General features: G+C 38.3%; 3 protein-coding genes across 5 annotated transcripts in view; 1 reads left to right on the top strand and 2 right to left on the bottom strand.

Moving 5' to 3' along the window:
- The window catches only part of arap2 (ArfGAP with RhoGAP domain, ankyrin repeat and PH domain 2), a 134,675-nt gene extending 133,842 nt beyond the window's left edge, over positions 1 to 833 (bottom strand). The window contains exon 1 of one of the 3 annotated variants that reach the window (XM_041986600.1): positions 652 to 833. Coding sequence is in view for 1 of the 3 variants with exons in the window: in XM_041986598.1 (XP_041842532.1) it covers positions 35 to 85 (51 nt within the window). In the remaining 2 variants the exon portion in view is untranslated. Of the gene's footprint in view, positions 1 to 34; positions 125 to 339; positions 567 to 651 lie in introns of those variants that run through there. The other 2 variants (XM_041986599.1, XM_041986598.1) reach the window with 2 other exon arrangements.
- Positions 834 to 2,066: 1,233 nt separating this feature from the next.
- On the top strand, positions 2,067 to 17,391 carry dthd1 (death domain containing 1). Its single transcript, XM_041984563.1, has 10 exons — positions 2,067 to 2,813; positions 4,258 to 4,741; positions 5,681 to 6,011; positions 8,875 to 9,054; positions 9,551 to 9,798; positions 9,945 to 10,100; positions 15,109 to 15,398; positions 16,239 to 16,486; positions 16,587 to 16,644; positions 16,880 to 17,391. Exons 1-10 carry the CDS (start codon positions 2,429 to 2,431, stop codon positions 17,188 to 17,190), a joined length of 2,691 nt encoding a protein of 896 aa, XP_041840497.1. The 5' UTR covers positions 2,067 to 2,428; the 3' UTR covers positions 17,191 to 17,391.
- Positions 10,856 to 15,183, bottom strand: LOC121639377. Its single transcript, XM_041984564.1, has 6 exons — positions 13,928 to 15,183; positions 13,668 to 13,836; positions 13,520 to 13,569; positions 13,281 to 13,418; positions 11,158 to 11,317; positions 10,856 to 11,079 (listed from the first exon to the last, which is right to left on the bottom strand). The coding sequence occupies exons 1-6, from the start codon at positions 13,996 to 13,998 to the stop codon at positions 10,891 to 10,893; spliced, it is 777 nt and encodes a 258-aa protein (XP_041840498.1). The 5' UTR covers positions 13,999 to 15,183; the 3' UTR covers positions 10,856 to 10,890.
- Positions 17,392 to 19,836: the final 2,445 nt, after the last annotated feature.

The raw sequence follows: 19,836 nt of genomic DNA, 5'->3' as shown, positions 1-19,836 counted from the left end.
AATTAATTTAAAGTTGAATTAAAAGTACCTTTACCTTCTCAAGATGAGCACGGCTGTTGGGACAGGAGTGATAACGTGTTTTCATTCAAGGCATTCAGCAGCAACAGGCGCACGTGTGGCTGAGCTCAGTGTTTATATATGGCATAAAGGGTATAACAGAAATATGAGTAAAAGGTTAAAGTCGCAGTTTTACTTCATGTTAAAATTAGCAATGTGTGGTATGGTTGAGTTTTTAAGAAATGAATATGTTTTATTATTGGTCTCGCGCCCACTTTGTTCAACTTCAGCTGAAAAGAAACCGCAGCACTTGTAGACTCATACTTGTTTGTAGACGCTTACCTGCGGGTTGAAAACGGAAATAAACTTCGGGCATTTAGTCCGCACACCTTTACACCCTCGCGGTGTCCACTTTTAGTTACGAAGCTTTAAAAGTGTTAAATGACTTTTCAAACTGTCGGCCGTTTCCGTGTAAAAAAAAAAGAAGAAGAAGAAGAAGAAGAAAGCTGTACGCCCAACACGCGAGAGCGAGGCGCGGCGCGAGCTGAGCCGTCCAGCATCACACTTGCTAATAAAAGTCAATGATGCAGGCTAGTGTTGTGTGTGTGTGTGTGTGTGTGTGTGTGTGTGTTTGTTTTTAGATGTGACGCTTACCTGCAGTCAGGCTGTCAAACTGGTGGAGTGCGTGGTCAGTGTCTCTGGGCGCAGAGGTGTCACTGAAACAGTTAAAAGAGAAAAAGAAGCGCGCGACTGTGTTGTGCACTGAGGAAAGGAAAACTGGAGGTATTTGAAGTTTTCCTGGGAATACTGGCATGTCCCAGCTCGATCCCACAGCTCCAGGCTACGCATTAAACGCAGGCAGGAATGCAGCTGAAGAACACGATTTGTTTCATTTTCAATTTTTTTTTACAATTCATCTTATTGTGTATGCTTAATATTTTTCTCATTTCAGTTTATTGGCACTAAATAAATAAATCATGATTCAAAGTGATTATGTCACCCATTATTAGCAGGTGTAACTTAATGAGTCCTCGCTTCATCTGGAATATTACTAATTTTGGTGTGTCACGAAATAACAGAGAATTGAAAATACAAAAATACAAACTTTTAGAACATGTTTACGTCACTTTCATTTAAAAGAAAAGATAAGCAACAATAAATTAAATACATGTGTAATACAAGTATATATTTTTCTTAATTTAGATTAACATTTGTCTGTGTTTGAGTCTAAATTAATCCAAAAGTATTTCACGCTCATTTCAACCACATGGAAAAATTACACTGAATCTATTATTCAAAACGGGCCTCTGCTTGACATATTGATCATTCTTCAGATATAACAAAAAGGAGATGGTTTAGGAAAGTGTTTAATCTGACTATAAATTTAATTTAATCCAATAGATTAATTTAAAGGGCTTAACTTCTGCGTATGCTGAATGTCTTGAGGTTTTGCTGTGGTCTGTTGCTGTAAGCTACATATAGAACTAAACTCACGTTTAGCGTTTCTTTACTCACAGCTGGAGACAGTGTACTGAATTAGCCACATGATGGAGACAAAGTGCAGCATTTCTGTGCAATGGCTTTGAAAGGAACTTCACTTCATCCAACAACACTAACAAGCAGAAACCAGAAAGTTCAAATTCCTCAAATTCAGGTACTGTCACAAAACTTTTTAAAAAAATATGAAATCATGATTATATAAATGTTAAGACAGTAATATAATATGGAGAATGTTTATGTTTTGTAGAGATATATCACTTTTTTTTTTTTTTTTTGCTGTGCTCACCCACATATTTTCCTACAGTTGAGAGAATTATTGTACAACATAACACTTCTATTATTACTTGCCAGTGTGCCACTTATTTATTAGACAGAACATTCAAAACATTTACATTTTTTTGCAGAGGATCACAGCTTTAGAATTTCCACAGGAAACCCACAAAATGACACCCTGGAAAGTGTTTTTCTCACTATGGCAAACTGGTATTTGTGTGTCAATAAAACACTCTAAAGATCTCTTACTTGCTCACACAGGCAGTAAAATGAGCCGCAAAAGAATAGAAGATGACTGGAGAGCAGAACAGCCTGTGAAGCTTTTGATCTGCGGTTCCTCTTTTGTCCATCCCTGCCCCGCCTCCAGGGGTCGCCTCGGCAACATGTTTTACTACTGGCAGCCATATAAATACAGCTTTGGCTCCTGTAAACTGGGAATGCCAAGGACACACTAACACTCAAAACCAAGGACTCAGAAACCAGGGCAGCGTTTGCTTCAAATCTAGAATAATGTTTTTTTAAAAAAGAAACTGATATTCACAGATTTTTTTTTTTTTTTTTTTTTTTTTTGTCATATGCAAGATGGATTGAAAAAGAGCTAGAAAAGGGGCCCACAAAGAAACTTCTGACTTTCATCTCCAGCATTTCTCAGCTTACCATGGATACTAGTCAGCATGTGAGTAAACAAACCAATAAAGCGAACCATCCTGTTGGCATGAAGAGTATGGACAGTCTCATCACATTGACCCTGGGGCTTGAAGGTGTCAGACACTGCAGAAAACATTGTGCCAAACCAGTGGGTGGGAGCAGAGAAAAAAGGAAGCTCAGTCCTGCAGAAGAGGAGAAAGATTATGGAAGAATGCGTGTTGATGAAAAGCAGGAGGGAAAAGTGTGCAAGCAGAAAGTTCTGGGAGTGTTGACGGAGCTGAATGTTTTTCATTCAGACAGACTGATAGCTTGGAAAGAAGCCATCATAGAGTGTGCTTCCATGCTCAAAAAAGCTCCACCAGAGGGCAGTGTTGAACAGCATCCAGCTACATCAGGTAGGGGTGTCTATCTAGCTTCTTTTTATGTTGTGACCTGCAATATTGATGAGTTTCCTTTCAATCAGGCTATGCAATGACCCACAGAACCAGAGTTGTATCCCTCTTTTTTTTATTTGTTCATCCACAGTCAGCAACATTTAAAGGCAAGAGATTTCTCCATAGACCTACAACTGAGTATGATTCTAAGTTTTAACCTCCTGGTTTGCTTTGTTTTTCTGTGTGGAGTTGTTCCACTAATTGTGCCCTTCTAGGTTTCCTCCTACAATGCAAAGCCAGGCTAATTTCTGATTGTAAACTGAGTCTTTTATGTTTCTGTGTTTGTACAAGAACGGGCCAAGGGCCTTTCCAGGGTTTCCATTGTGCCCTTTGTTGACATAAGCACATTGAAGCATCATCTCAACTGTCAAAGTCAATTATTAAAGAAATTTTACATTTCAAAGCCTCTCAGTGTATGGGTGAAGCTGCTTAGTCAATGTAACAGCAATGGTCTTTAAGTAAAAAAAAAAAAAAAAAAAAAAAACACCACCTTGTTCATGGTCTTGTCAATCTGAGGTTGAAAAGGTCTGCTCCAAAACCTGCAACAATGGTGTCAGCTCTTGTGTCACTATGTTTTTTTTTTATGTAGCAGTGCAGCCTACTCTGTAACACTTATGCTCAACAGTGCAGTAAGAGACTAACTGTGCATATATGTGCAAACACATGAAAAATCTTTTTTAGCAAGGCTAGCTTTATCTTGGCTAGCATGGTACGTAAACAAAGCAAAGACTGGTTCACATGCTGATGTTACCAGCGCACAGCAAAAACTCTAGTCTTCCAGTTCACGAATGGGTATGAAAATACTAATATAGCTCTGCCAAAATCTCTACTTGGCAGTAATTGATACTGCTTGCCCTGTCTATGCTATCCTAAGCAATAGCCAGTTGAAATATTTGGCCAACACAGATGTTTATGTTTAAGCTTAAAAGCAGTCATCAAAAGATAAAGCTAAGCTATCCAGGGCAGTTGCAAAAACGGGTAATGCATTGACTTGATCATGTTGAACAACAGAAACACATTACTTGCTGTTTAGCTGGGAGCTAAAGCTTCTTGTTTTACCTTGTTTCTGCCATTTCCTACTTTGGGCTAATTTCTTCTGTAGCTTGCACAAACTTCTAGTTGAATCACTTCCTGACAGCACTTTCAAATTTACTTTAAAACCCCACCATGCAAGTTATCGAGACTGGTTCATCCAACCTTTCTGAGACTGTAAGCGGGGCTTTGCACAATAAAACAAACCTTTCCAGCCACAACATTGATGGATGATTGTGCTCATGATATGTCTGGTACTTGTAAAATAATTGTATACATGTGATCAAGGTTTAAAACTTTATTCTTATTGCAGGAATTGATTTATATAGCAGTAAGATTATCTATGCTTTCATTATGTTTTCATCACTTACAGAAAATAAAACTTGGACCTGTTCAGACTCCCTCAGTGACATTTTCCTGAGTGTTGGAGAGGACATAGACAACCTTGTGGACAAATTGGTTAAAATCATTACTAAGCTAAATGCGGCAGTCCTCCAGTTATCTGCAAATGAGGCCTTGACTTCGATTGCAGTACTTCAGGAATCCAGAGACACAGACACTTTAGTGCAATGTGAAAACTTCAGGAGTGATCAGCTTGAATATAATCTTGGGTATGAACCCAAGGTTGAAGATGATCAAAGCCAGAAAAGGCTCCCTAACACTGAGCAAACACTGGACTCTGACTGCAACAACATGGAAAAGATAGAAGAAAAATTACAAGACATGTGTCAAGTGAATGACTTTCTAGAAAAACCCCTTCACTGCCAGACCAATTTAGAAGAGAAGACACAAAAGGACAATGAGAAGATAAATATCAAGAAGAAAGAAGAGGAAACATGTGAATGGATTTCAGTAGGGTAAGTTGACTACACCATAACCTTTTGTTCTAGTTAATCCTTTATCATATTTCCAAGCATCCCTGTAAAATTTCTTTTTACTGCACAGAGCGCAAAATATACCATTCATTTGCACATGGTTGCTATTTTATTTTCACATTTTGAGAAAGAAGTTCTAATGTGGTGACCTGGTGGCAGCTCTAAAAATGTTCCCTCTATCTGGGAGCTGAACAAATAAATAGCAGGAGTACCTAAAACATTTGTATTCACTTAGGATAAAGTTAAGACTAGAATCCTTCTTTCTGCAAGTCACTAGTACTTACCACATTACCATGCAATTTGAAACTTGCAATAAAATCTTAAAAACATGTATCAAACAACGTAGACATGTGAATGGTAGTTCTCAGAACTGCGAAGGAAATTATAACATAAAACTAGAAGCACTCAGAGAGTGCAGACCTCTGCCAAGTCATTGTCATTTTTTTGTCAATGACTGTAGCCATTATTTTTATTTGGAAGCTCTAATGGCAAAATTATCACAATCTCCCCATAGTGAAGAATCCATTAAAAAATTCCTGGGTCACCCCTAAAATCTAATAACTTTTTCCTTATGACATGTTTGAGACTTCCAGAAATTTTCATCAAAATCTATTCATAACTTTTTGAGTTATGTTGCGAACAGACAGAAAGACAAAGCAATGTAATTGAATACATGACCTCCGCCTTGGCGGAGGTAAAGAAAAAAAAAAAAAACCAAAACCAAAATGAAAATTTAATCAAAAGGGATCTCGTGCACTCAGTGCTTGCATTTGTCTCACACCCGAACAAATCAGGAAAATTCAGATCAGAGAGACAGACTAAAAGTCTGGGGAAAGATGACATAAAGAATTTGTTCCAGCATTTCATAAACTCTGCAAATAATTATTTATTTCCACGTATGTGTTTTCAAACAATGCTTAGGCTCGGTGGTCAGTCGGATGAGAGCCGCTCTGAAGCACAAGATCAAAGCTTTATCAGAGCATCTGCTGGTGCTGCTAAAGTCCTGTGGTGCGAGGTGGCAGACCACCTAAGCTGCCTGATGGTGTCCAGCTCTGAGGAGCTGGTAAGCAGAGTGATCCACATTAAAGTTCAGGCCAAGGCCAGCCTTCACTTCCCTCTAACAGTGGCCATGCCTTTCCGTGTACGGCATCGCGGCAGCTACAGGGATGTTGCTGTGAAGATTGTTGATGAGGAGAGGAGGGTGAGCTACATCACCCCTGTGACAATAGAGGATGTGTACAGAGGACAAAAGGTAAGGTGTTCTATTATATCCATTAACTTTGCACTTCTAGCATACTATATATATATTATATTAATCATTTGTGAAAAAAGTTGAGGGAAATAATTATGTGTAAATTACTATGCATAATATCACTGGCAGGAAGTTCTCTTATAAAAATATGGCATTAGCAAACAGAAGATCCTTACTTTAGTTTGAGTCAAAATAACAAACCAATACTTTAACAAGATTTATCCTGGAAGTGAAACTTTTAATGCCTTTATAAACAATCTTGTGAAAAGATCAATAATTCAGGCCTTCCCACAATCAATCCAACAGTGCACTTCACTTTATCTCCATATCATGGGTATCTTCTTGTGACTGCCATCTAGGTCTCTCAAGGTGTATGAGTTTGCCACCATCAGCTACCTGATCTCCCATCAGAGATCTCTTCAGAATGAGGCTACAGCTGGTGGGAGATGTGACATTCTTTGGTTAAGAAAATTATTACATAAAGTATTTTAACCTCTTAAGTTCTGGTTTTCAGAAAATATGGCTAAATGGCCAAACCTGAAGAAAATAAAGAAATGCTCAACAATAATAAGGTTCAAATGCATGTTATCGGTATCTAGAGGCATCCAGGGACTTTTAACATCGAGGGACCAGTGTCAAAATATTACTATGCTTGAGTAAATTTAAATAGAACAAAGGAAAAATGTAAAATTTCTATCCTTGTCAGATTTTTCCCCCTTTTTTGACAAAGGATATAGCCAATGATTCCATTTTTAAGCATTAATGTTTGTGCTAAAATACACTTGTTCCTTTTTTTAAAAATGAACATTAGGACCTAAACTTATTTTTGAGCAGTTGAAAATAAACACAATAGTCCTGTTTTATTATTTTTATTATGTAATTAGGGCTAATCAGGGTGCCTGTAATAATTTCAGTCATAATGAGAGCTGACCAGGTTTAAATGGTTAATGAAAAGAGAAATTATGTAAAAATTGCTATAGAAATTTGCTGTGTTGTGAGTTACTGAGTTGCTGTTACCTCCCTTGTAAGAATCTTTCCCTGATTTTCTCACCTGAGTGTTCTGATTGCTGTCAAAACACTGCCTGCTCATAAGTACTGAGTCCTTTGTGCACAATACCTGAAGACGTACACGTCCATGAAGATGACTTCTCTGAAATCTGGTGTTTGAAGGAGCTGGCACGTATGAACTGAGTCAGTTTCAGATCTTTTTACAGTGTGTTACAAGAGACAGGCGCTGCTAAAAGCCCTTTTCCAAATTCTGTCTGTGGAATATCAAACAGAATAGAGCTTTGTGATCGCAGGCTGTAGTGGCTATGATTCTTTAAGGTTAATAAGATGCCAAGGTGAGATGGAAGTTGATAGTTGATAGTATTACTTTATACAGAAAGATATGAAAGTGAACTTTTCTCCTTGCTGTAAGCAGTGTCCAGCCTACTAACTGGTATAGAGTGCAATGATGCGTAAGAGATCTTGAGTCAGTAATAAACCTCAGGGCTCCGTGGTTCAGTGTGTAATGTATGCAGACAGGACTTTGGGATAACATGTAAAGAATATCGCCATAATCCAGCAGTGGCAAAAAAGTGACTAAAACCAGGTTTCTCCTAGCCTGGAATGAGAAGCAGGCTTTGTTTCTAAAAAAGAAACCCAACTTCAGCTTCTTAGTGAAATGTTCAATTTGGGCTTGAAAGTTAATGATTCCTCAAGCATGAACATAATATATTTTTGAGATTAAACTAATTCAATTCACTTACTTTGTCAGATTAGAATCTGAGGCAGAGTGTGGCAATCTTTAAGTGATCGGGCAAATATCATTAATTTAATTTTATATAAAGGTTTTCCCTAAACGATGTTGAAGGCAGATTGTATTTTGCAGAAAGGATTGTCTAGAGAGAGGGCAGAGCTATACAATACAGTATCATCTGCATATAAGTGTGCCTTTACATTCAGAGTACCTCAACATAACTCATTTACAGTGAACAGAAATGGACTCGGATACATAAAGGTAGCTTATCAGAAGTTAAACCATCAACCTGTCCACAATGTGAAACATTTGTCTTTGAACCAGCAAACAGCTTTGAGCTTTGAAATGGTCTGATAATAATTGAGGCTTGAGGGGTCCCACCCTTCCAAGAGCAATAGGACGACAGCAGATTTCCAAGCCTCTGGAAATCTAATGCTAGATTGAAAATATATGATAAAGGATCAGCAATGATGTCGGCAGCAAGCTTCGGTAACAAAGGGCCAAGATCATCAAGTCCAGCTGTTTTACTTTCATTTATATCCATTAAAGCTTTAAGAACGTCACTTTAGGTAAATGGTGTTAATTTAAAGCATGTAGTTTCATGTTAAGACTCAAAATCCAGGGGCAGAGAGGTGTCTGGTATACAGAAAACTATACAAGGACTGGTATTCACTGGGGTGCAGTCCAAGAACTGAAATGAAGTTCCTGACGATACAAAGCATCTGTTGAAACAAAAGAGGATCATTCAAATTATGGGAAGTCTCTTGGCAGCAGTACTCAGATTTAGTCTTGTGAGTAAGTGAAGCATATCTGTTTCTTAGGCACCTGAAATGACACCAGTCTGTATTACAGTATGACATCAAGTGGTCCTGACACAATAGCTGTTTGAAATTGAGCTCAGAGTTAACAGGGAGCGGCTGTACAAAGCACACAATGCTGTTTCACAGCTCAAGTCCTGTCTCAACAAAAATACGTTATTAGTGAACATATTAACAGTATACTGGCAAATGTATCAGTTGCCTTTTTTATTAAGTGGTTACATAGTGTGTGTAAAGTGTAACACTGCTGATGATTACCTTGATCAAAACAGATAGTTTAGCTCATGTTTTGTCTCTTTGTCAGGGTTCTTTTGCAGAAGTGAAGGTGTACTCATTGGGTCTTTTTGCAGTGGTTTCCTGTCTCAAAAGAGAAAATTACACCATTCCCAAGAGGGGGTTGTCTTTAAAACTCCCCATGGACTCACGGATCTGCCTGAACTACCTGCCAGGATCCTTTACTGCTCCTGTAATGGCACAAACAATGGTATGAGGGTGATGATTTGATCACCACACATCTGTCACCCAATTTACTTTTATTCATGTATGGAAGGCATGATTAATGGCAAGTTTACAACACTGAGCTCTGATGCGGGTTGGGAAATGGGTAGAGTATTTTAAAGATCAACGTTTACAAAAGCAGAAACAGAGACGTCATACAGAAAATTGGTCAAAAAAACGAAATGAAGAAACTAATTCACAGACTTAAGTTGTCACAAATGTTTTCTGTTTGATAAAAATAAACAACATATGAACAGCTGTGGCTTATATTTAAACTGACATGTGAGTTCAATTAAATGAACCAACTTCACTGCAGCAGTTTGTTGCTAGATCTCACGTCAAAAAGCATCAGCTCCCTTTGATTAAAAACATGTTGTCGACTAAATTAAAGTGTCAGAAAAAACTCTTCTCATATTACTCAGCATCTCCAGCCAAGCTGCTTCCTAAACCATGCAGAACAGCTGTTTCCTCATCTGCTTCAGGTCCAGCCTGTGGACGCTGTCCTTCTGGCGGCCGTCAAGTCCAGAAATGAGGCCTATAAAGCGGTGGTGTCTGCAAGCCCACTGCTCTTCCTCACCCATCCTACTTCACAGCCCCTGAAGAGACCCTTAACAGTCACACTTCCATGTCCCCCAAACCCTGACAAAAAAAGGGACAAGAGGGGCCAAGACAAGCCGGACCACCAGTGTCGCCCAGTCTGTGCTCCCCTTCGTCCCTCAGAGAGAGTGAGGTGAGTTAAGTTTCTATGATCATGATCAATATTGTAGGAGACTAAACATATAGAAGTTATTTATGCACCACTTTCTGTAAGAATGTCCAAACCATCTGTATCAGCAATTTTTTTTAGTGTAATTTATTTTTTAATGTGTTTGTCAGAATCTTGGATGCCACCATGAAGTCTAAGGAAACATCAAATGAGTCGTTGATTGTTCTGGGATCAAGGGACAAACAGTGGAGTGTTCTAGACCAAGTTTCAGCCAGGAGTCAACAGAATGGGCTGGTGTCTTTTGACTTGAGGGAGATTTATGACAGGTATGCAACACAATTTCTTCAGTGGTGTTTAATGTCAAATGGGGAGTTTGAATTGCTTATTTGACCACTTTTGAATGTACGGTCCTTGTTTTAGAAGGAGGAGCTGTGGTGCAGAAATGAATCCAGATTCTAGCCATGTGGTTTAGGACTTTCACAGAGTTGTCTTGAAGCCACTTCTGTGTTTTCTTGATGCTATAATTTAGGTTCTTTCAATGAAACCTTTCCAGCAGTCTGACACATTATTGCTAGAGAAGGTTTTTACCCAGGGCTGTTCTGTATTTCCTGCATCCATCCTTATTTTCTGTCCTAAGTAATCTCTCAGCTCCTTGTCATACTAAATCATACCCAGAGACTGATGCTGCCATCACCATGGTTAATCATAGGAGTTGTATAAATGAGGTAATTCCTTCAGGAATCCTTTTAAGTCTAAAGAGAGTACTTAATCCCCTAACTTCTTTGGGTCATATAAGTGCATAATTTCAAAGCCCCTTTTCTACAGTCTCAACTCTTGATCTGACTGTTTGCTTGGTGTTTGCCTGACCAAGATCCCTTTAGTCTTGAGTAGGCCTACTTCTTTTGTCCTGGCAACCAGAGTCAGGAAAACTAAAAAAGATGGAGGCTACTGAGAAGAATTATTTACTTGTATGTCTTCACACAATCCTGTCTCACAGCAACAAGTCATCAACATTCTAAAAATTACACTCAAAACTGCAATATATGATAAAAGAACAACAAAAGAACAACTGGGGGCAGTTTAAAATCTTTATTTTAAGCATATCTATCATAGTTTTCAGTGGATACTTTTATGTACATTCCAACATAAACAGATCAAAATGCAAACTGTAATATGAGGCAGAAAAGTCCAAAGCAGAACAGCAGACAGGGCAGACAATCCCAAGGTAAAGCATGTTGGGTAATTTTCACTTTTCTTGAGTCCAGCCCTGGTTTGTCCATTCTGTCCACCCAGTAAAAGATAAATCTGACAAACACAAAAACAATTTTTTAACATAACTCTTCAATTGCATTTTATGAGTTGGAATCATTCCATGTGTCTTACCACATCTCCACGTGGCGCCACCCTTCTGATAAACTCCATCAGCCATTGTATTTTACCCGTAGACCTGTATGATCTCAGTTTGTTTCCACTACCTCTTACTATCAGTATCAGTATGAGTTTACTGTTACCACCACGAAGGAAGATGAAAATAGTCCTGCGCCTGACCACAGAGAAGAAAAAAAAGATTCATGTACTGCAACAAAACAAAGTAAAACCAATGTGGTTTTCATTTTTGAGCAGTACCAGAAATAACTGTTGCCTACTGTGGAACAAAACACCAATTTACTGAAGGCTTGAGAGGAAGACGAGAAACTAAACCGACATCAATGGTTTTCCTTTCTGTTTTAGTTTCGCTCTGTAAAACAGGTTAAGAAAGGTTTTGATTGTAATTCTCACATCCCTCCTGTATTAGGTGAAGCGTGTCCTCTAGTTTAAAGAAAGATAGGTGAGATAATATTTAGAGCAACTTACAATGGATGAATAATGTAGTGTAAAAGCACATATAAGAGTTAAAATAAAAATTTCTCAAGACTTTTGTCCACGAGCCAAGGGAATCGAATATAAATGCTTTTTTTTCTCTCTCTTTTTTTCTGGCTTAGATTATTTTAAACTCTTTTAGCCACAGATTGTTCAGGTATGGGAAAATAATTTAAGTTTCTGAATGAAATTCTTTCTAAAACATGGTTAACATTGTGAAAAAGTATATATTTTTAACTTAACCTGAATCGTTTTTGGAAAGAAGTACACTGTAAAAAATTCCTTTTTAAGAGTGGTAAATATAAACAGTTTATGAGGTAATTAGCCCTTTAACACCTAACTAAAAATAATTGACAGAAAGTTTTTTTTTCTTTTTTTTTTTTTTTAATATGAAGTATTTATTTGGCCCTTTAACAAAATGTAAAAAAGGGGATACAATTCATTCATTCATTCATTTCAACAGTCTATTGCAGGGCCAAGCATAAAATTTTCTTTATATATACAGTTGATGGATGTGATATGTCAGAATTTTTGCAGTGTAAACAGTTTCCACCAGGAGGCAGAAGACAAGTAACAAGGTTTTGATCCATTTTACCACATGGTGATGCAATAGTTACCAGAAAATGTCCATATCAAATGTGATACATAAGTGTTAAGGGAGTAGTGGGTTAAATACATAATGTGTTTTTTTGTTGCTTCAAATAGTCATGCGTCGTTGTTTTTTTTTTGTGTAAAAGGTTTACTCTGTTCATCCAACATCACTTGCTCCTTTCATAGATTTTGGATCCAGCCAATGAGTCTTCTTTTTTTCTTCAGGAAAGTTCTTGACTAAGTAACCTTAGTACTGTATCTGAGTATCAGGCATGACAAGAGCTTGTCTAATTCGGAAGTAAGGGAAGCACTGGACCATCATTTATGTAAGGAAAGGAAATAATACCATCTCACCACTATCATGAAAATGCTTTACTTTGTTCATAAAGTCAGAGTAGCTGAAAAATGTAAATAAATATAAGCCTATGATGTGAACATATTTCACTTTTATGGCTTTTTCCTTCTTTTAAAAAAATAAACCTCGATGGTAATTCAAGTTAATGTGCTAATTTTTATATTTGACTAAGATTAAATACACACCATCGCCTCTATGAAACATGATTGTGACACATTAAGCAAAATAAGCAATTTCTCCAGCAGCTTTACTTTCCTCCGAGACATTTTCAAAGTGCTTAGGTAAAGATGATAAAAGCCCATTTTTCTGATTGCTCAGACAGAACCTTTGTCATCTTTATCATCCTTTTTGCCATTCCAATTTCCCTCTGGGATTAATAAAGTACTTTTCATTCATTTTTGATTTCCTGGCAGAAAGTCATTAAGAGAAATTTTCCTATTCTACTACCTGATGGGAGTAATCTCTGCCTCATTGCCAAAATGAGCATTAGAAAAACAATTGCCTGACTCACCTCTCAGAGCTTCAGCAATAATTTCTGCTCTCTATATTAACAATGAAAACACACATTATGGGCTAAAACGAAGATAACTCAAATTAAAAAAGCAAATTCTTTTGAATTTGTCATGAAGGCAAACACACCAAAGTGTCTCTGAAAGCTCTATAAAGTATGGAACATATATAGTTTTGGTCATCTCTGTACCTTTGTGGAGAGATCCAGTTTGCAGTTGTTGACTTCAGATTTGTTTGCTTCTCGGGGAAGATCAGAAACCCCCACAGCATACTTAAATCATGAGGGTCCAGCAGCGATATTCCCGTCATCACAAGAACACTGTAAAGACTGAAACAAATACAGGAGAATGTAGAAAAGTGTACAACAAAAATAAACTAAACAAAACATAATTTTGAGTGTTATTAATAAAATTTAAGTTTCCTTAACACCTCTCAGTGACATAGAGCTTTTTCAGTTTTCCTTTTACCAAAGAGTTACCCTGTAAGACAAAGAGAAAACAAACCTGTGACCATTTCTCAATACATTTATGCAGCTGTCACAGTTTGGACTTTACTTGAGCTGAACAAGATTTCTCACAAGATGTTTTTGGTATCCGAAGCCAATGAACCCAATAAGCGCGTTTGACAGGCGTAGCAGGTTATTGGGGTCCCGCGCTGTCCTCACAGCCACATCCATACACGAACCTCCAGCTGTCAGACTCACCAGGAGTCCTCCAACCACACTGAGGAGGTAGAGGACGTCACTACTGGTTAGACCGGGAGAGCAAAAAGAAAGGAAATTAGGATTTAAATATTTAAAAAGAAAGCTAAAATAAGTAAAAACTCAGGGACTCTTACTTGTGGGCCATCAGAGCTGATGAAAATTTCATTATTGTAAGACTTGGCTGGGAGAAAAAAAAGCCTTGCATGAAAAGCCCTGAATTTGGAGACAAGATATTTGGAAGAAAACACAACAATTTAAAGTATTTTCTATATATTTGAATGTCTACAACGGCAGTGATGGTACATTCATATAAAAAAGAAAGTCATCACATATCTGCACATAATCAAAAATCATTGGGTAAATACCTGATCTCAAAATTAAGCAAATGCAACTTTATGTGGACAACACAACATGTTTTTATTGAACTAAACATAAGTGAAAATGCAGAAGCAGGGTGTGAAAAATAAGTACACCCCACATTTCAATAGCTTGTAGGATATAACTTAACCATTTTCTGAATACATTAAGAGGGTACCCCTCCTTTTGTCACATGATTTAGTTATTTTTATCAGTTGTTCTTCTCCTAAATGGGTTTTTCTTTTCATGTATTTTCTTTAATGTACTTTTAATCATTCTAGCATTAGTTAGCTTAAAGTAAGAAGTCAACACTTTAAGCTAAGACCAGGCAGTACTTCACATACCACGAACTGTAGGTAAAACATTTATCAGTCTTAATTTTTTTTTTAACTTAAAAAATTTGTGCATGGAATGAATCATTAAGAAGTACTCACCGCTTGCCTCACTGGAGCTTTGTTACTGAGGTGTCTTTGGTCAGGATTTGAGTAAAGAAAATGTATAAATGCAGAACACTACAACTAACAGCCAGACTGAGGGAAAGACCTTTCCTTTACTTAAGGGGTTTTAAAAGGGCACATGGGATGGGGGGGTATAAATGCTTTAAATTCCAGGCTTTAGCATTTCTATGCCACAACATAAGTACACATAACGTATATGTAAAGTGTTGACAAACGTTGAAAAAGAAGGCATCCAAGATACTGTTCTACTTAGCTGGTACTATTACAGGTCTTGGATCTATTCAAGTTTTTAATTCTGTTATACTTTCTTCTCTAAATCAGTTGTATGAGGGAATAATATGTGCAGAGTGGCTTTTTTAAAGTCTTCTCTGTGTTAAGCGCATCACCTCTGTGTTTTGGCCCCTGATAAGAGACACTTTCCTTTATTCAGCAAAAAATTAATCTTTTTCACCAGCGCTAAACCTCTTAAGTTTCCCTCTGCCTGCCTCTCCTCCCACCAGGCTGCTCGTGGTTCGTCTCCTCTCCCCACTGCAGCCTTGTCAGCTCGCTTCCTTGGCCGAGGATCTGGAGGAGTCCACTCGCATCCATGCTGTCACCGTCCTCCTCCAGCGACGACGGGAGGATCCTAACACTATACTGGTGGCTGTCCTGCCCAGCAAAGATCTCAGTTGGGAGTTGAGCAAACTGCAAACTCAGGGCTACGACGGCCTCATGGAGACCTCGGCAGAGATCTTAATGTGTGAAGCGGATCAGCTTCTCCTGTGTTTCACTGGCAACATCAGCTCCATAGGTGGGATGTGAAGGTTCTTATGTGAAAGCAATTAAGTCTCTCAGAGGATGGTCATTATTTCACTGAATTTAGTTAAGCTGGGATGCAACAGTATTATGACAACAGATTTAGCACATGTAATACTTGTCATGACTTGGCTACTGGAATGATGATCAGAACAAAAACCTCTGTGTCAGTGCAGAGTAAACAACCTGGCAGAGGTAAAAATGTTTGATAATCACGTATGCATTGTGTGAAGTATGAGTAATCTAAGCTATTTAAAATAATTCTTCCCTCTTACTGGCCAGTTTAAATCTAGGGAAAGATGTACACACAGTTTTTACATACAGTACATCCTGCCTCATGTTGTTTTGCCAGTAAATAGAGTTTCTCTCGTAACATGGTCACAAGCACAGCTTTCCTTAAAAGCAGGGATTAATAGATAAAAATTCCAGTTTACTTGTTCACTAAGATAATTTCAAACACCACCATTATATCTCTGAACATCTTCTGCAGCTAATCCTGCACATTGGCCTTCATCACTCACTGCATTCCAGTTCCTCCAAATAATTTGCCATATGGGAATAATGAGAGCTCTTTAAGATAGTTTTGCATTGCTAAAGTTTTAAGAAAACTGGGTTTAGAAGTAGAAAAGCCTGTTCTGGGTTAGTACACATTTCTCTTCCCGTTGCTTGATGTCACAAGAATCCACGCTACACAATTAAGTGGATGAAGGATGTGTTTACACAGGCAGCCTGCAGAATGCTTGTACAGCATGCCCTTTGGTATGTTTGATTTAAAGGGATCGGAGAAGGAAGTCGTATTTCCTGCATAAGCTTTTCAAATATTTGTGTTTTGCAGCTTTTGCTCAAAACTGCAAAAGCAAAGCCGATCGACTCACCTTTCACAGCCAGCGGAGGAATCACCTTTTGGTCCGTCTAACTGAAGTAGACCCGTTTGGGAACTACAGCTCGCCTCACTACAAGGGGACAGCCCTGTTTTATAGAGTCGGCAGAGATCAGCTGGAGTGGCAAGAGGACAAAACTGTCCTGAAGGATCCAAAGCTCCTGGGAGATCCAGTCTGTAAGCTGTCCCTGACTTTACCAAAGGTGCTGAAGCAATCAGAGAATTCAATATTTACTTAATACTAAAAAAAGTGTCTGTCAAAAGTGAAAAAAAAAACTACAGATTTATCCTGTTTCATTTCAGAAAGTGAGAAACATCAATCGGCCCACAGCAGCCAGGGTGAAGTTATGTGAGGAGACAGGTGTGTGACGCTCATCTATCATTCATCCACTCTGACCACTTGCAAGTCCATGTCACTTACAATTGCTTCAGTTCCAACTAAGATAGGCTGTGACAAGCTTTCTTTAATTAATGCATAAACATCTTTGCTGCTCCATCTGCGTATGTATAACTTAATAATTTCTAGTTTCAATTATATGTTAGTGTCTAAAATAAAGATCTTAACCATTGTTGCTCCATTTGTGCACATCTAACAGACTCCCTCCCAGACGCTCTTCTTCTCTGGCTGTCTGGAGAACTTTCACAGGAAGAAATAGCTCTGCTGATGTCCTCCCTGCGTCTTCGTCGCAGCGCTGCCCAGCTGGTGAAGCTCCGGGCCGGGGACAGTCCGTCAGCCCAGGCCTTCCACGTCCTGACCATGTGGAGGAGAGCGCTGCCAGCCGTTCCGCACCAATCAAAGGCCTCCCAGCTCGCCCAGTGCTTGGCCAAGAGTGGCAGGCCGGATTTGGCTGGAGAGCTGCTACTGCGGCAGGCAGAGCTCGCTGAGATAAGGAAGCTTAAAAAGTAAAATTCACACAGCCTTTGGTTTGCTACACAGGGCCAAATTAGTTATTGGTAGGGATTTATTTTATCCACAAGAGGTCAGCATTAGACTGAGAGACCCAGTACAGTCTTCTGAACTCTGTGATTTCCAAATATTTCCTTGTGTTTAGCACCTTAAAATCAAGGTTAACAGGCAAAATTTGATTGTAGAGCCACATTTTAAAAAAATTACTGTAACAACATACTGACAAAGATTAAAATTACTAACAAAAAACAGTGTATATCCTGGTTTTCTTTTTTAATGCATGTGTTACCGCTCTTAGTTTGCTCTGGTTCTTTTCCCAAAACTTCATATATTCATTTTATTCTAAAGTTTGCCTCCACCAGTAGGACAGTGATAAACTGGACAAGTCGGCCATCTTTCCTCTTTGTGTAAACAAACACTGACACTGAGCTGCGACCTCTTTTCAGCTCATCAACACCAAGTCATTTTGAAGACCTGACAGCGCCTGTTGATAAGTGATGGATGGCAAAGGCTTATATCTCAACATACTGACACACATACATAGCCTATCGTGGCAGGTATATCATGTGATTTGTATCTATTTCTAATATGTATTTGGCTCAAATAATTATACTTGTTTTAATGTGTGCATCAAAGTGAGGATGTTTAGGAGCTTTTTTTTCAATTATGTCTCGATTTGATAATCCATATTTTTTAACTAAAGAATAAAAAAATAAAATGGGTAAAAAAAAAAAAAAAAATTAGAACCCCTTTATATACTGACAGGTGGAGGTGACTCATCCAAATCTCTATTTATGATCTGCTTTCTTCTTTGCTCCTGGAGAGATCCTCCTTCCCAAACAAATTTGGGATTTTCATGAGTTAAAAAATGTATTTGATTTGATTTCTGAATTACTGTAACTAAACGTATCTTCAAATTTACAACAAATCTGTTTGAATTCAACAAACTAATAATTCCATCCCAATGCAGTTGGGAATCATTACCACCATTTCCCAAGAATAACGATCCACAGGCTGAAAGGCACTAACTTAAAAAAATATAGAGATTTAAACGATAAAATGAAAACCCTGTTCTCATCTGCCTTTTCCAAAGTCAAATACTCATTATTTCAAAGGTCACAGTGAACTCGTAGTGGTAAGTCTAACATTATGTTCTTGAAATAATTGAAAAATCCTAAAATAAAATTGAAGTTCTAGCACAATGAGGGGGTAAGGGGTTACAAAAAGCAAATTTTGTCTATTATTTGATGTATTAAAAATCAAAATGAACTTAGCTTAAAGGTTAATGTGAATGTCTAATACAAAGGGATCAGAAATAAAAAAAATTGAGCAGCTGACTCCTCGACTGTGACAGTACATCTGATGTTTTTGACTGTACACTGTTACACAACTAAAATTAATATTTTGATAAGATTTTATTTTAAATATTCTTTTTTTAAATCCAGCAATGTCTGCCTTCAAGAACTAAAACTGCAGGCAGATAAAGTGTGCTCCATCCTTGTTAAGACATTTATATGTTTTTTTCTGCTTCATCTGCCTTTGGAGGCTCACTCTCCAGCTGTGTGACATTCTGCAGGCCCCGAGCTGAAGCTGGGAGGTAATGATAGAAGCTGTGTGTCCAGGTAGGGGTTGGTAGACTCCCCAGGAGGTAAGATGAGACTGCCTGGTGCTGCATAAAGGAGAGCGGTTAGTTGAGTATGATAGTAGTAACATTATCTAGTATTGCTGATGAATTAAACGAGGTGATTGCTTCTGAGACTGTATTTGTTGACTTTTTCCCAGTAATTTAAAGTACTGTTACTCTAACTGTTTGCAATGCCTCTTGATTATTATCCCTCCACTTTTCCTCCTTCTTTCCCTTTGGTGTGAATCCAAAGGATGCATGTGGCATCACTACCAAGAGAGTTGTGTCCGCTGAGTGTGTGAGGCAGAGGGGGTTATCATTAGTCTGGCAAAGGGCCATTAAACACACACACACACACACACACACACACGCACAAACACACACTGAAGGCCTCACTAGAGGTAAATGTCACACAGGGGGCTCCTACAGCGCTAGGAAATCGTTTCTTCCCTCATTTTATCTCTCTTCTCTTCCCTTCTACATTATTGAAAAGGCCACGCAGCAAGGAACTCTGGGAGGCGGTCTGTCATCCAGTAGGGGTGGATACAGAGGGCTGATGAGGTGATGAAAAATTCCTGCAGAGTACCAACAGAAAGACATTCTGATTAAAACCTCATCTGTTTCATCATTTCATTTCATCATCCTCTTCTTTAGTCTGGATACTCTGACTCCAGTGCTGCCTTGATCAGCTGCAGCTCTCACACTTTTGGCTGTCAAGGTAAACCAGTCTTTTGTGATTGAGATGCAGAGGAAGTCAGGAATGAACATATGCACCGTCACAGCCTGTCTTGGAAGCTATGGACCGTAGCATTCACATCTGGGGAAAAAAGCCCTGCTTTTTCTTTCACTGTTTATATTAAAGTGGAGAAGTTGGAAAACTGTCGGTTTTAGAAATAGTTTCTTCTAGGCTGGTTTAATTACCCAGTGTCTTGTTTACTCATTAAAACAAGCACAATTCCTTATTTATAAAGCACATCTTTAAAAACATGGAAAAAAACAAACAAACAAAAAAAAAAACAGGC

The sequence above is a fragment of the Melanotaenia boesemani genome, chromosome 5, assembly GCF_017639745.1.
Source record: "Melanotaenia boesemani isolate fMelBoe1 chromosome 5, fMelBoe1.pri, whole genome shotgun sequence".
NCBI classification, from domain to species: domain Eukaryota; kingdom Metazoa; phylum Chordata; class Actinopteri; order Atheriniformes; family Melanotaeniidae; genus Melanotaenia; species Melanotaenia boesemani.
The sequence above is the reverse complement of the archived record's forward strand: the minus strand, read 5'-3'. Positions and strand labels throughout refer to the sequence as shown.